This window comes from Platalea leucorodia (genome assembly GCF_965183815.1).
Source record: "Platalea leucorodia genome assembly, chromosome: W".
In the NCBI taxonomy this organism is placed as follows: domain Eukaryota; kingdom Metazoa; phylum Chordata; class Aves; order Pelecaniformes; family Threskiornithidae; genus Platalea; species Platalea leucorodia.
The window spans coordinates 31,252,727-31,267,507 of record NC_138859.1 but is presented as its reverse complement, the minus strand read 5'-3'; the positions used below and the strand labels follow the sequence as shown (position 1 = coordinate 31,267,507).

The following is a 14,781-nucleotide window of genomic DNA, read 5'->3' as shown; positions in this document are numbered from 1 at the left end:
CCAGGGAAGTGGTTGAGTCTCCATCCCTGGAGGTATTTAAAAGATGGGTAGAGGTGGTGCTCGAGGACATGGTTTAGTGGTGGACTTGATGTTAATAGGTTAATGGTTGGACTCGATGATCTTGAGGGTCTTTTCCAACCTTGACGATTCTATGATTCTATGAATACAAGTCTGTGGGTTGGGTCTCCTTTGGAACCTGTTTCTTACAGATCTCAGACATTATTGCCTTTATTATTACTCTGTTTAACTCCTTTGTCATTAGATTTTATTCCATACAATTCCAAGTGGAGGCAGACATATTTTTTTTTTGCTTTTCCCCAATTTACTGATTTTTTCAATGAATGGAGTGCTTAACTGCCTACTATTATGATGGTTGGAGCTCTTCTAGGCCAACTTAGCTTACCGCTTTCCAGTGGAGCAGCCCCTGTCTTTGGGTGTTATGAAACTGAAGTAGCCATACAATTGAAGAAAGGTGCCCAGTTTATTTTCAGCCATTTTTATCAGGAAGGCTGAGCTTTGCTGACTTATATCAAACAGCTGCCCTGTAATGCTGGTGTGAAGTCTTTTTCTGGCTGCCAGTGATTTTATGGAAGAGCAATATCTTTCTCCAGTGTATCACTGTGATTTGGAATTTTTTTGCCTCTCTGTTGCAAAAATATGCTGGTTGATGTTGTCACATGTCAAAATATCCATGAACTGTGTCAGCAGGACTGGTCTCTTCTGGTGCTGCACATTCCAGCACAGTTTATGATATATTATATGCAGATCAATATTTAGTGGACACATTATACTGTCAAGAGAAGAGGGCTTCCTATTCAAATTGAAGTTACTTTGTCTAGAGAGTGACGGGAAAAAAAAACCTCTCACATTCAAGAGAGAAGCCGCATTCTTACACCTGGGCTGTACAAAAGGATCCTTTGTGCTATCCAGGTAACACGTGATGCCAAAAAGTGGCAGAAGGAGGTAAGGCACCTAGTTTTGCAATGAAGCATTTGCATGTTTCAAACAGTAAATGTCTACTGAGTGTAATATTTAAATCAGCACCTGTACCCTTGCAATTATGATCACTGACTGGTGTGTATCTACGCAAAGACCAACTGAAGAAGGGGAAGACCTGGGGCTGGTGGGTGAGAAATAAGCAGAGACGGTGGTGGAGCCGGTGAGTCAAGATGTAAAGTAACATCCTTGGCTTTGTTTAAAGAAAGAATTGACCTGTTCAACAGGGTGGGGAAAGCACATCTTGAGCGAACATAAAGGCCCTGTGTTCAGAGGGGAGTCTCTGCCCTGCGAGCAAACAGCAATAGGCATCAGTTTGCACATGACGAGACGTAGCTCGTTGTGGGGCATGTGTTTTTAAGTGCAATCATCTTTTTCCTCTCATGCACAAGCAGACAGTGTCCAGCAAAGAAATGGCCTCCCTTGGCAAATGTGACCCCTCCTAATGTAAGAGATGCTGTCCTGGAGGCTACCTAGTGACTTTGTCACACCAGAAAATGATATATACAATGAGACCGAGTCTCGCTTGACAGTAAAGCCAGAGTGTGCTGCAAGCCATCACCTTACCTTTGCTGTTGCCATCAGGTCCCCGAAGGATTGTACACTCCTCAATGTTGCCAAATGCCTCGAATAGCCTGCGCACATCATCTTCTGACTGCTGCTTATTGAGCATGCCCACAAAGAGTTTTCTGTCTTCTGGAACAAAATAAAGAGATGCTTACCATATTTCAGGAGGGATGTGAAAGCCAAGATGGCTCAGTATCACATGCAAAACAAACGGTGATTTCATTGAGGTGACATATTTCAGAAGCTGATAGTCATTTCAGGTGGCTGGCTCACAAAACCTTAATAGCATCTGACTTTCAATGAGTACTTGAAAATAGTTTGGCAATTAAAAAAAACCAAAACAAAACAAAAAAACAAACACACAAAACACAAAAAGGTTTTGTTATGTATAAAATCTTTGACTGCTTCTCAAAATCTAGGCACTGAAGTCTTCCAAATTAGCTTTTTCTGATCAATTTTTGCAGTCAGATTGCAGTAACTGAAATGACAACATTGATCAGACTGTGATCCAAGAGGAATGTGGATAAAGATACCATATAGAAATAAAGTCCAAATGAAAAATAATGTAAGTTAGTAGCCCTCGCAATACTAAGTAAGTTGCAGGAAAAAAATGTTTAACATAAGCTGTTTTAAATCAGGATATAATGGAAGCCATAGCCTGTAAATGGAGATTTGTCATTCATACCCACTCACAGACACATACCTACAAGTTTAGATGAGTTTTTTTAACATATTTTTAAAGTTCATTTGAAATAAGCCCAAAGTTTTTGAAACATATATTGTTTTTTGAAACATAAAGTTAACTTATATGATTACTAATATCTGAGATAGCTCAAGCAGGTGGTATTTCATGTCAAAGCAGGACGTGGTCTGTTTGTTAGTAGATAATTGTATTTTGAATGAAGAAGGCTATTTATACTTGGACTTATACCAAGTATGGGGATCTTCAGTCCAGAATGAAACACCTTCAGAAAATGTTGGTGAAAACAGACCAAACTAATGATTGCTGAGTTGGTAGAAACATTTCAGAGGACACCAAGTGATGCCTCTAGATCAGGTTTATGTTCAGAGACTAATACCATTACACCAAGAAAAAAAAAAAGAAATTTACATAGTTTACATTGTGTATGTAAACAGGCCATTTGCACATGATTAATAAATGTCTTATTTATCATTCATTAAATGCTATGTAAATGTTTTTTTCAGAGCAGTTTACAGAGCAGATGTAACCAATTCGAAGAAATATATATAAATAAATAAATAGTTTGATTTTTTAATTTATTTATTTTTAATGCACATGTTAACCAATGTTTTGTTCAGCGTTAGGTTTGCAGCAACCCTTTTCTGGCTGACTAATTGGGCGATCTATGTTACTTTTGTTCACCAAGAAATCATTGGTGTAGGCAATCTGTTCTGCTTCAACCAGTGTTTGATCAAAATTCCCCTCTCCAAGATGCACCTGCAAATTGGAAAATTACTTTATAGCCTTGGATGAGGATAATTTTTCATGCAGTGGATATCGCGTGAGGATATTAGGAGCTTTCAATCCTGCAGTGGAGTTATCCACGTGAATGAAAAGTGTACTGCCCACAGAAAATGAGGAGTTATGTTGCCTTCAGTTAGGCTGCTGAAATGGTAGAAAACATAGGTTGAGGGTACATGTGTATTTCTGGTAGTGGAGAAAAAATGGGGATAGCCTTCCGATAGACACATTAGAAGCAAGAAATATGCCTACTTTATGTTGGAATTGATTAAACAAAGGGACTTTTTGAGGTCTTTGCTGGCAACACAAAGTTCAGGTTTTAATAGCGCACAAAGCCCTAACTAACACCGTGTAGGTTGTCCCCATCTCGAGAGAAGGTGCTTTGGACATCTGAAAGATTTTTCTTTATGGCCAAACTGACCTGCAAAAGAGACTCTCAAAGGTGAGGTATAAGCCTTAGAGAGGCAGCTACTGAAGTTGAGTGTGTGTTCTGTGGGGCATCTTTCAGTCTAGGGCTAGACAAAGCCTTGGAGGAAGAGTTCAGTCCAAACTCCAATGGTTGTCCAGATATTGGAGGAATGAACGAATGAGACCAGCTGTCCTGGAAGATGGGAGATATTTTAGGAAGGGGGCAGAGCAGTGGGAACAAACTGGGAACACCACTGGCAAAAAGCTTTGCCTAGAAAGTTTGTGTCTAGTAAATACTTCCAGCACAGAGGAAGTGTCTGTTATATTGTACTTTATACAGTTTCCCCTGTTTAAAATAAGCTGCATCAGCAAAAGCGCTCCTATAGCTGTGTAACTGTATTTTCACCAGGCTTTTTGCTAATATAAATGTATCATTAAAAAAAAATCACATCCCTCCTCTGTCAGCAAAACTCTTTAGTGTGGAACTGGCCTGAAACTGCCTTGTCTGGTTTAGTTTATGCAAAGCTAAAACCAGGTGTTTTAGGAACCACTTAATTTTATATACTTTTTTTTTTTTTTTTTTAATTTTAACCCCCTTTTCTGCATCTCTGCAGGATACTAGGAGCAGTGATGCCTGTCCCCAGAGCTGGCTGGCAGAAGATGTGGTGCTTTAGTGAGCTGCCCACAAGGTGGCCATCAGACCACCAGGAACAGGCTCTGCCAAGGGTGAGGACCACCTTCCCCAGAGGCTGCTGGTCCAGCCGCTCCAGGGGAGGTGGCATGAAGGGGCCCCCCATGGCCAGCCAGGGCTCAGCGCTGCCTGGACATCACCTCCATCCCTGTCTCCAAATCAGCACCCTGTCTCCCTCCTGAAAAACTGTGCCTTGGGTTGTCGGGGAATCATTTGTCACATCTGCCATCTTAGAAATCTACACAATCACACACTCGACTGATAAAAAATGAGTCAGTTTAACAAGCTTTTTTCTCTGAGAGGTTCTTCTAACAAAAAGTGCTGCATTTACCTTTCACGTCCCAGCCCTGCCAGGGAGCTCAGCAGCATGTTTTAACAACATCCCTCACACATCTCGGGTGGGAAGAGAGAGGGAAGGGTCCAGCAGCTGGAACCATTCAGCACGTTCCAGGTCTTGGCTAATGAGTTTGTATAAGCTTCTTACACCCTGAGTGCCCCCATACACTGTTCTTCCAGGTCCCAAACAAAAAGTTGACATGCCATGCATCAGGGTAACTACTTCTGCTTTGTAAATATGTCTGAACAAGGCCATGAGACTGCCAGAATAAAATGAAGAGAGGATGTGCTGGTGTCAGTGGGATGTGTCTGAGCATGCGTGTACACCACAGGTGCGCCCCACCAGATTTTTCCAGTGTCCTCAAATGAGAATGGAGGGCAGTACCTTGCTGTACCATTGCTCAGGCCACTCTACATCCTACAGAAACCAGAGGTTTAGGCTGCACACGAACCTGGAGCAGTCCCTAGATCAAGCTGTCCCTGAGCTCTGCCTGTCTGTAAGGTCCATCCCTACCACCCATGTTCCACCCATACCACCCTGCTGAGTCCCATGCTTCCTCCCCTTTCAGTGAGACACTATTCCAAATCTATGTGTCTCAGGACTCACATCTGAATTTCAGAGCACTGGCAGACTCAGTCCCCCGTGACTTCCATTGCCAAGCTCGATGCTATCATCATCATCCCCATTTCAGACTGAGGGGTAAAAAAACTTCAGAGCAGGCCCCCTAAGACCTGGGCCCCAGGGCAAAGTGAACACACAGTCAAGGAGAACAGAAATACCACTGTCCAGGGGCAGAAGAGAAGGACAAAAAAAGGTCAGGCACGAGCCCATGATCTGGGATGCCTCCAACATGAACTATGGGCATGACTGTGTGCTCCAGCCTGAGCTGGCCCATGGCCACGAGAGAGGGAGTGGTACCTTGCAGTACTATTCTGTCTTACACAACAGAGGTGGGCAGCCATGAGGAGCAGCCTCTATTCTCCTCCCCCTGAGGGAAATCAAGACAGTGAGCTTATTTAGCATGTCTAAAGACGGGTGTGATGAAAACCTATTCTATGCAGCTTCCTTAAGGCCACACATGGCCATGCATCAAGTATTGATGCACATCTGAGCATCTCCCCTTTGCTTTTGTCAGGAAGGGCCTGTCCAAGTTTCTATTACACACACCAAAGTGACAGTTTCAGTTTCTATCTCACGCCCAAATATTACATGTTAGTGAAGAAATCTCACTAGCCTCTCTGTAGAGGCAGTCCTTAACAGCAGCAGTCTGAGCAGTGACACTGCCCCGCAGTGTGGGGGCTGAATGTGGTGTCCATGTAAGCCTCATCTCCACACTTTTTTGTTTTCCCTCATTAGTGTTCACCCCATCATTATCAGTCTTTCCCCACAACCTGAGTCCATCATGCCTGCTTGGCCCATGGAAATAACCATGGATGGCTATTTCTCTGTGCTGTGGTGCCCAGAAAAGTCAAGGAGGTTTCTGCTGATGCATCACGAAGCCCTCACTATGAGTGACCTGAGGCACTCCCATAATATTGAAAATTACGTTCAACTCAAGTCTACCCCATTTTGCCATCAACAAACAACAGGAGCCAGCACTCCCTGGAAGATGGGTAGGGAGAGAAAGGCCACAGCAATGGCAAACCAGAGTCCCCAGAGATGTCCCCTTGGTGACATTTCCAATATCCCCATGAAACCAGGCTCCCCTCTTCTTGGCCACTCTGCCAGCTGTGGAGGCTTGCGCCCATCAGGAAAAGCTGGCTGCAAGGCACAGTGGTGATGAAATGTAACTTGTCAGATGAATATACAGCGTCTATAAATCTCCCTGGCTGTGTTTATATGAAGCCTTGGCACCTTCCCCAGTGCAAATAGGGGTTAAATTATTCCTTGTTCTATTTATATTTAAATGTTATGCTTCTATGATAAGTGTAAGGCAGAGGTGTCAGACGGCCCCAGCGAAGGAGGCAGCATGCGTGAAAGGTGAAATAATAGAGCATTGCAAACCAAGAGCTGAGAGGAGATGGGAAGGGGGGCACAGGAGCGAGGGGGAGAAGGGGGAGGACGGGCACTAATTAAGGAGACAGAAGGGACAATGAGATGCAGGATGTTTGACCCTCTATGGAGCAAGAGGACAAGAACAAGAATCACAGCAATTGTGGAGGGACTAAGGGAAAATTAGGGTCACTCACAGAGAGACATGACACAGGTTTGTGTTTATCCAGATAGCTCTCGCTAATGTATGTGTGTGTGTGTGGGCACATTTAGATAAGAGTATATAAATACACTTGTGTTCTCATATTCCTCATGCAAAACAAAGAGGTTGAATCCTTGTATCAGGAAAGCGTAAGCCAGCTTTACCATCTAGAACATCGCATCCAAGGCCTTGGAAATAAAGAGGGACAGATCTACCACCTTTGTGGCCCAGGCTAATCAGGAGGGCGAACCAGAACATCATTATGGTCCCTTTGAGCCACAAACCCCCTTATTCTAAAATCCTATGAGCCTCCCTATTTCATCCCGAGTTCATTGTCAGGGCATCACACACGGATAGTGTGTGTGCTTCTTTGTGCAAGAACAAAACTGGCGTTTGCATATTTCTGTATGGGAACAAGCATCTTCTGTATGCACGTGGTATTCACCAGAGCAGCTCTCTGATGTTACTCGATGCCTTTGGCTTTCTAAGCATCAGGATCAGGTTGCTGTATGGCTTTGTTTCAGAAACCAGATGCTAATTAATTCTGTTATTTATATAGCTAATTATTATTTGTCCCTGCTGCTATTCCCCTCCTCCCCAAACATTGCTTGCACACACAGTGAGGGACCAGCTGCAGTGCCTTGGTCCAGGCACTGGGAAGGCCTTTAAGCTTATCTCCTTGGCACCATAACAGAACAAATGAGCAGCCTAGAGAAGTTTTCTGTGCAGGTGTGGGTAAGAAGAAAATGCCAGTGCATAGGACCAAGTGGCACATCTACCAGAGAGGATGCAAGAGGCAGAGTGGATCTTTCTTGCCCGCTCTCCTGACTGGTCCTCAGCAGAGCCCTCCTCAGCAGAGACCAGAGAGGAGGCGTCGCTGAGGGTGTGCTTCATAGAATCATACAGAATCATAGAATGGTTTGGGTTGGTAGGGACCTTTAAAGTCATCCAGTCCAACCCACCTGCAATGAGCAAGGACATCTTCAACTAGATCGGGTTATTCAGAGCCCCATCCAACCTGACCTTGAATGTTTCCAGGGATGGGGCATCTACCACCTCTCTGGGCAACCTGTTCCAGTGTTTCACCACCCTCATTGTAAAAAAAAGGTCTTCCTTATATCTAGTCTGAATCTACCCTCTTTTAGTTTAAAACCATTACCCCTTGTCCTATCGCAACAGGCCCTGCTAAAAAGTTTGTCCCCATCTTTCTTATAAGCCCCCTTTAAGTACTGAAAGGACGCAATAAGGTCACCCTGGAGCCTTCTCCAGGCTGGACAACCCCAACTCTCTCAGCCTTTCTTCAGAGGAGAGGTGTTCCATCCCTCTGATCATTTTTGTGGCCTTCTTCTGGACCCACTCCAACAGGTCCATGCCTGTCTTGTACTGAGGACTCCAGAGCTGGACGTCACACCAGAGCAGAGTAGAGGGGTGGAATCACCTCCCTCGACCTGCTGGCCACGCTTCTTTTGATGCAGCCCAGGATGTGGTTGGCTTTCTGGGCTGCGAGAGCACATTGCCGGCTCATGTTCAGCTTCTCATCCACCAGTACCCCCACGTCCATGCAGTGGGACTTGGAATCTGCCAAAGTCACAGTGGTGAAAAAGAGCTATAAACCTGTTTTTTTTTTTCAGACAATCATGGACAAGGTATCCTCCTCAGGCCAAAGAAGAAAGGAGGAGCTATAGAGCAGAGGGGTGAGCCGCAGGTGCCCCGAACATTATGAAAGTTTGGGTTGAACTCTGAACTCAAATCTGCAAGCTCAAACCAGCTCCCCTCTTGAGCCAGAGTTCCCCGCCGCTCCCCTCAACCCATGCTAATCAGGTGGATCAGTAGGCTAAAAGCAGGACATTTCCTGGAGCCTGGGCTGCACACTCCTATTGCCATTTTCACAGCAGTCCTACAGCTCCGTGATGATGATTACAGCCCTTTCCACAGGGGAAGTGATTACAATTTCTGTTGTAGCTAATTGTAAATTAGCTAATTATCTTCTCTGTGGTACCTTGCTGGAAAATACATGAACCTTGTAAAATGGAGGTGTTTCAAAAATTAGGATGGGGAAAAAAAAACCACCACCAACAACAACCAAAAACCCAACCCACTCTGGAAACAACAGAAACCTACTGCTACCTAACTCCAAACGATAGCAACTGAACCCTCCTTCCACCTGCACAGGCTCCTAATTCCCCCCTTTTCACTCCCCCTCCCCATATCAAACAACACCCAGAAGGGGCTAATTCTGCTGCAGACTTTACAATGTTTGCTGAGTTCACCTGTTCCTTGCAGCTGGGTGTTGTGGGGCATCCCTAATCACATCTTAGCAGGAGCAATTTCTTTGTGCTGATCTCTTCCCCTCCTCCCTCCCCGGTTTGGTTTTACTTAACAGATTCTTTATATCCCATACGTTAGCAGATATGATTGCATAGCTGCCAGTCTCCGACTGCTGGAGACAGAGGCTTTGAGACACCTGGGCTAGAGAGAATAACAGCTAATCTGAACAGCTGTGTGATGGGGACAAACACAAATTAATATAAGCCCAGGTGTGGGAGCATAATTCTCCTGCACAAAGAAGGATGGTTCATCCCACAGGTGCGTTGCTCTCCACTGTTGCATCTGAAAAACTTCGCTTGAAGGATTTCTCTTATTTAATTGCTTGGCTGCACTCTAGGCCTTGACTTGGACATGGATCCTGTATACAGAGTGAAAGAACAGCTGTACGAGAGACAGTGGGTCTGTCTGACTCGGTATGCTGCCTCTGGCAATGGCCAATTGCAGATGTCTAGGAAAGAGCATAAGAACAGGGTAAGCAATTTTCTTAATCCCCCAAAATATTCTTCTAGACTCCAGTGCCCTTCAGTTTAGGGACATCTGGAGTCTGAAGCATTTTTTCATATGTAATAGATTTTGAAGTGTCTTTCTTCGATGTAATTGTTTAGTGGGCTTTTGAACCCATGTAAACTGTGTGCATCCACCACATCCTGCAGCTTAATCATGCATTGTGTTAGGAACTGCTTCCTTTTGTTTATTTTGAACATGCCACAAACTATTTGCAACTGTCAGGTCCTAGATCTTGTTTTGCAAGAGAGTGGAAATCACTCCTGATCCAGTTATGGAAGAGTGGACCCATGAGGATATGCAAGAGCTCGGCTAAAGCTTTTGTCTGTACATTTCGGACTGGTATTTGGGACTCCTGGGTCCCGTCTCAAGCCGTGCTCTAGATATTGTGGAAGGCAAAATCACTTTTCCCTTACTGTGATTTGTTATTCCTGGTACCAGAGAGATGGATGACCATGTAGTTACTGTTACTAAATACTTACAATACATCTCTGCCAAGGACAGCATCCTCAGTGGAAATATGGGCTACATAAATTACCCAGTGCAAAAGGCAGCCTCAGTTTCCCCATCTGCAAAAAGAATAATTGGTGCTTGCACCAGGCAAAATTGGGCATTGCTGAGGTTCCTTGGTGTTTGCCACAAGCCAGGAATACAGGGAGGTCTGGGAGTAATAATGAAAGGCACCTGGCAGGCTGGTAGTCAGACCTGTGGCTGAACCCTCTGATGGTTTCTATCAGATTTAAGTGACTGGAGCTTCTTCAACTCCTTGTTCATGCAAGAGGAGTCCATGATGGGAGTAAGTCAAGGCAGGGTTTAGTTCTGAATGGAAAGCCCTACTTTTGCAAATGACGATGACTGTGGATCTTGGAGTCATCTTCCAGGGAGAGATTTTCATATCCTGCAGTGGTGTGATCCCTAAAGACAGTGACACAGTGATATAGGTGCATGTGTCCAAGAGAACATTTGGCTGCTGTTGGCCCTATGAGCAACTGGAAAGAAATTTAACATGTTGCCAACTGGTGAACCCAAAGTTTAAGATTATGTTTTTAAATTAAATGTGTCTGGGCCTATTCTCTACTTTCAGGGTCCTCATCCATACTACAGTTCTATCCTCCTGAATGGAGAGACCTGCTTGACAGGGAACTGGAAGAGGTCCTGAGTCTGCAGCAGCTGCTAAACCATGTCCAGAAATTGTTTGGGAGAGCAGGCATATGAGCAGGATGGCTAAAGTGTAGAGCTAGGACAAAAAATGGACAGAGATGGAGAAGAAAGTTTGGACCAGGAGGATGAATGCTGTCTGGGCTTGGCTGGCCTGTGCTCCTGTGGCAAGACCTGCTGTCTACCTGCATTGAAGTGAAATCCATTCTTAAACCTACAGCCTCATCTGGACAGTTCAAATGAAAGCACACTCATACTTCCTCTGTGCAGATACAGTGTAGGTTATGGACAAAACTTGGGCAACAGGCCAAGCAAACCCTGCCATGAAGACATAGCCTAAATGATTCTTTTAACAGCAGAATCTTCTTGTACAGGTGAGAATATTATAACCCCAAGACAAATATCAGTAGTTCTGACTTGCTGAACAGTGCCGTCACAACTGTCCATTGCCAAGAGATGCTATTTCCTGTGCAGATCTTAAATGACAGGTTTTATGGTGTTTGATATTGAGCTGGGAAAACAACTCACAACGACCCACTTTATTAGTAGGTCTTGCTTAGGAAAGCTGGTGGTAAGAGCAGTCTAAAACCTGGTGTCATGCAAAGCACAAAGACTGCCTGATTTGTGCCTAGCAGATCATAATTCTTCCAAGTTTATTCATTATCTGAAACACCCAACTGGAATATTTCTGTGAAAGATTCATGAGGCAATGCTTTTTAGGAAAAGACTCAGGAGTCAAAATCTGATCTTTCTAAATTCAATGCATAGCCCAAACACCCACTTTCTCTTCACCATCCCTCCACAATAGGAAGAATATCTGAATTCAAATCAGCTTTCCAATCATGAAAAAAAAAATCATGCCTCTTTCCCTAGATATTAGCAGCCTGTGCTTACAGTTCCCATTTCCCAGGAACACCCCTGGAAATGTTCATGAGAGTAAAGCACCTAAGGAGACCCAGCATCGAAGTGCGGAGGTGTGCAGTAACTGTGCTGTAACTAAAGTTTGTAGGATTTTCCATGACTGTTTGGGCTTCTTCCTCCTGCAAATCTACAGATGTTTCCCTGGCCCAGCTTGATGGATTTCCCGCAGAAGAAGGAGGTGAAGGAGAAGACTTTCTTGTACTATCAAATGACACTCAAATGAACACTGATTTACATCATGCTTTTACAATCATCTTTCAGAGACAGCTCAGATTTGCATACAACTCCTACAGCCTTTGGTTCTGGGGAATTTAACGCGTCTTAATTCCTATGTGTAACATCCCCTTTTCACTCTGTGGCCACACAAGGCTGAGCCTGAAGGACCGTTTGGTTTTCACGCTCATTCAGAGCAAAGCTTAGAAGCTTCTTGACAAACTCTGTAGGGTCAGTGGTGTCAAGGCTGGTATGTCAGGAAAATAAGTTTCAGTTCCTAAACTCATCCCGCTGGTGACCTATTGGGGCTTTGAAACCCTTTCCAAAGCCTAGAAGGCCAGAACATTAAGCTGTGGTAGCACTCCAGCCTTGAGCACCGAGGAATGTTGGAACAGCAAAGACATGGGCAGGAAGGGGGGTGGGAAGGACATATTTTCTCTTGCAGGAACTGTGACAACATTTCAGATCAAATTAAACTTCAGTTTTTAAAGACTTCAGTGGAGGTAATTGAAACACTTCCTCACAATTGCCTGAACCTAAGTGTTATCTCTGTTTTCCTCTGTATATCATCCCTTTTCCCTCAAGCCTGAGACAGCCCTGCACGGCCACAGCCTCCTTAATATTAAAGATGGTGATTAAATGGGATTCGCCAAAAGACAAAGGGCTGAAAACCTGCCAATTGTTAATCTCTCTTTCGCTGTGCTTAAAAATTCCATTTCCTTCATTTGAAGAAAGGGGGGGGGACACATATATGCCTATGTCTAATTTAAATTCTGGCATCGCAGGTCCTGTTCCCTTCTCCCTCTCGTGACATCTGAATATATTCCTTTATTACCATTATTACAGCTTTCTGTTTGATTGCATTAAAATTCATCCACATGCTTCTCTCCACATTCCACTTCTTTTGCCAGTTTTTTTGCTAATTCCCTTTTTCTCTCCCCCCTTCCCTCCCCACTTTCAAATTATACAGAATGTCATTAAAGATCTCCACAAAATGCCTCAACTCCTTTCTCTCTTGCTTTTATAAACCTGCTGGCTTGCTTCCTCTCCATCCCCTCGTCTACAAACAAAGAAAACGAAGAAGAGGCAAAAGAATAAAATAATAATAAAGGAATCCAAGCAGCATGTCTCATAGGTCTCAATAGCACCTTTCCGACATCATACAGCTCCAGGCCTAATGCTCACTTCAGTTATGAAGCCGTATTTCACACAGAAGTTTTGTGTATTGTTTGTTTGATGCTTGTACCTGGAATCTGCAGCTAAAATCAGAAGCGGAGTGTGCCAGGCTGTGTATGTAAGCATGGAAAGAGACAGTCCTGCCTGTAACTATAAGCAGAAAAATAAGGAGGTTGGAAATAGAAATATAATTTCACCCTGCTTTACAGAGGAAGAGCTGAAATCCTGTAAGAATTTGCCTATGGATGTGAGCAGTGGAGCTGGGCATGCAGTACATATGCCCAGTTGCAGGTGATTAGTTCAAGATCTGAACTTAAACGGGATCCACCCATTTAATCCTTCAGACATCCCACTGACTGCAAGGAGACCTTAAAAGTTACATTTTTTTTCCCCACAAGGCAGATCACCTAAAAAGACAGTGTATCTTTGCTTAAACCGGTCCCACTTTATCTAGGTGGAAGTCCCGGTCTGGGGATTTTATAGATAAAAATGAAGGTGAGAATTGGACTCCTCTCCTATATGGAATACCATCATCTGCCTTATAGGCATTTAGACTATAAGGTAGGGGCATGACATAGTGCCAGTGTGATGAGGCTGGGGTGACTGATCCCCCTAACCTGTCCTTGTGACTCTCCTAGCTCAGCTGGGAGGAAGAAGCTGCTATTGTGAAACTTTCATTCATTCTCTCCAGTTCTTCCCAGGGTGCCTAAGTAGGACTTTTATTGGGGTTTTTTATTATTATTATTTTTGTTGCTGTCACCCTCAATTACACTGATACAATGAAATCACTGAAACTGGATGAAAAAATGGAATTTTCTTTCTATGGGAAATACTGATGTCTCAAAAATGTGCTTCCACTTTGAGGCCAAAGTTCTTGTGAAATGGAAATTCTTCAGTGGTGAAATGTTACAGGGTATTGTCTCAGAGGAATAAAAAGACTTTGTCTTAATAACCTCAAAACACAAAATATATAAAGCAGAATGGCTGTTGTTTTCAGCCAGACAAAAGAGAGTATGTTTTTACACACTATATAAATAAATGAAAGACATTTCTGCCATGGGATGTTGCTGAACGCAAAAGTCATAAATTAGCTCCAAGGAGAATAAGACAGATTAGTGGTGGTTGTATCCACTCACTGCTATTAAACATGAAGATCCAGATGCAAAATCTATCTCTTAGTCACTGAACCTCTATCTGCTGGAAGCCAGAGGATATTAAGGGAAGGGTCAGTCTTTATAAAAGCCCTGTTCTTACTCTTTCTAATGAGCACTGCTGGAGCAGAGGATGCTGGACTAGACAAACCTTTGGTCTAACCCAAAACAGAAGCTCTTATGTTCTTAGTGGTTTAATACAATAGAGACCTGAAACAAAATTAATCAAAAAGATCCTGTTAAAATGACAGGTTTGTACCTCCTGAAATGAGAACTCGATGCATTAATGTAAAAAAAAAAGTCCCCTGGCAAAAATGTCATTGAAATGGACCTGTTCCAGGGGAATGCTTTGCCTTTTACAAAACTACACATTCGGCTAGATAACCGTTCCTTTGAAATGCTTTGGCCAGCTCAACAAATGACCCAGGAAATGAATGGGTCTGCTTCAGGATGCTGCCTGGCAGGATCTGGCTTGACTTATCCACATACTCATTTAGACCATTACTCCAAAGTGTGTATGTGAAGGAACATTATATTCCAGTGATGTTACACCAGTGCTTGAAATAAACATCAGGGATTCAGGGTTAGAGCTGAAGCTTATTGAAGTTAATGAAAAAGAGTGCCAAGGAGCCTTGCAGGCTTTGGATCAGACCC

At 43.7% G+C, this 14,781-nt stretch overlaps 1 protein-coding gene across 22 annotated transcripts in view; it reads right to left on the bottom strand.

Annotated features, from left to right (window-relative positions):
* LOC309601571 (CUGBP Elav-like family member 4) overlaps positions 1–14,781 on the bottom strand; it is a gene marked incomplete at both ends in the record, with an annotated part of 741,391 nt that overhangs the window by 89,024 nt on the left and 637,586 nt on the right. For 15 of the 22 annotated variants that reach the window (XM_082334636.1, XM_082334653.1, XM_082334642.1 and 12 more), the window contains one exon: positions 1,564–1,692. In XM_082334636.1, the coding sequence (XP_082190762.1) occupies positions 1,564–1,692 (129 nt within the window). The remainder of the gene's footprint in view (positions 1–1,563; positions 1,693–14,781) is intronic. The other 7 variants (XM_082334651.1, XM_082334638.1, XM_082334648.1 and 4 more) reach the window with 1 other exon arrangement.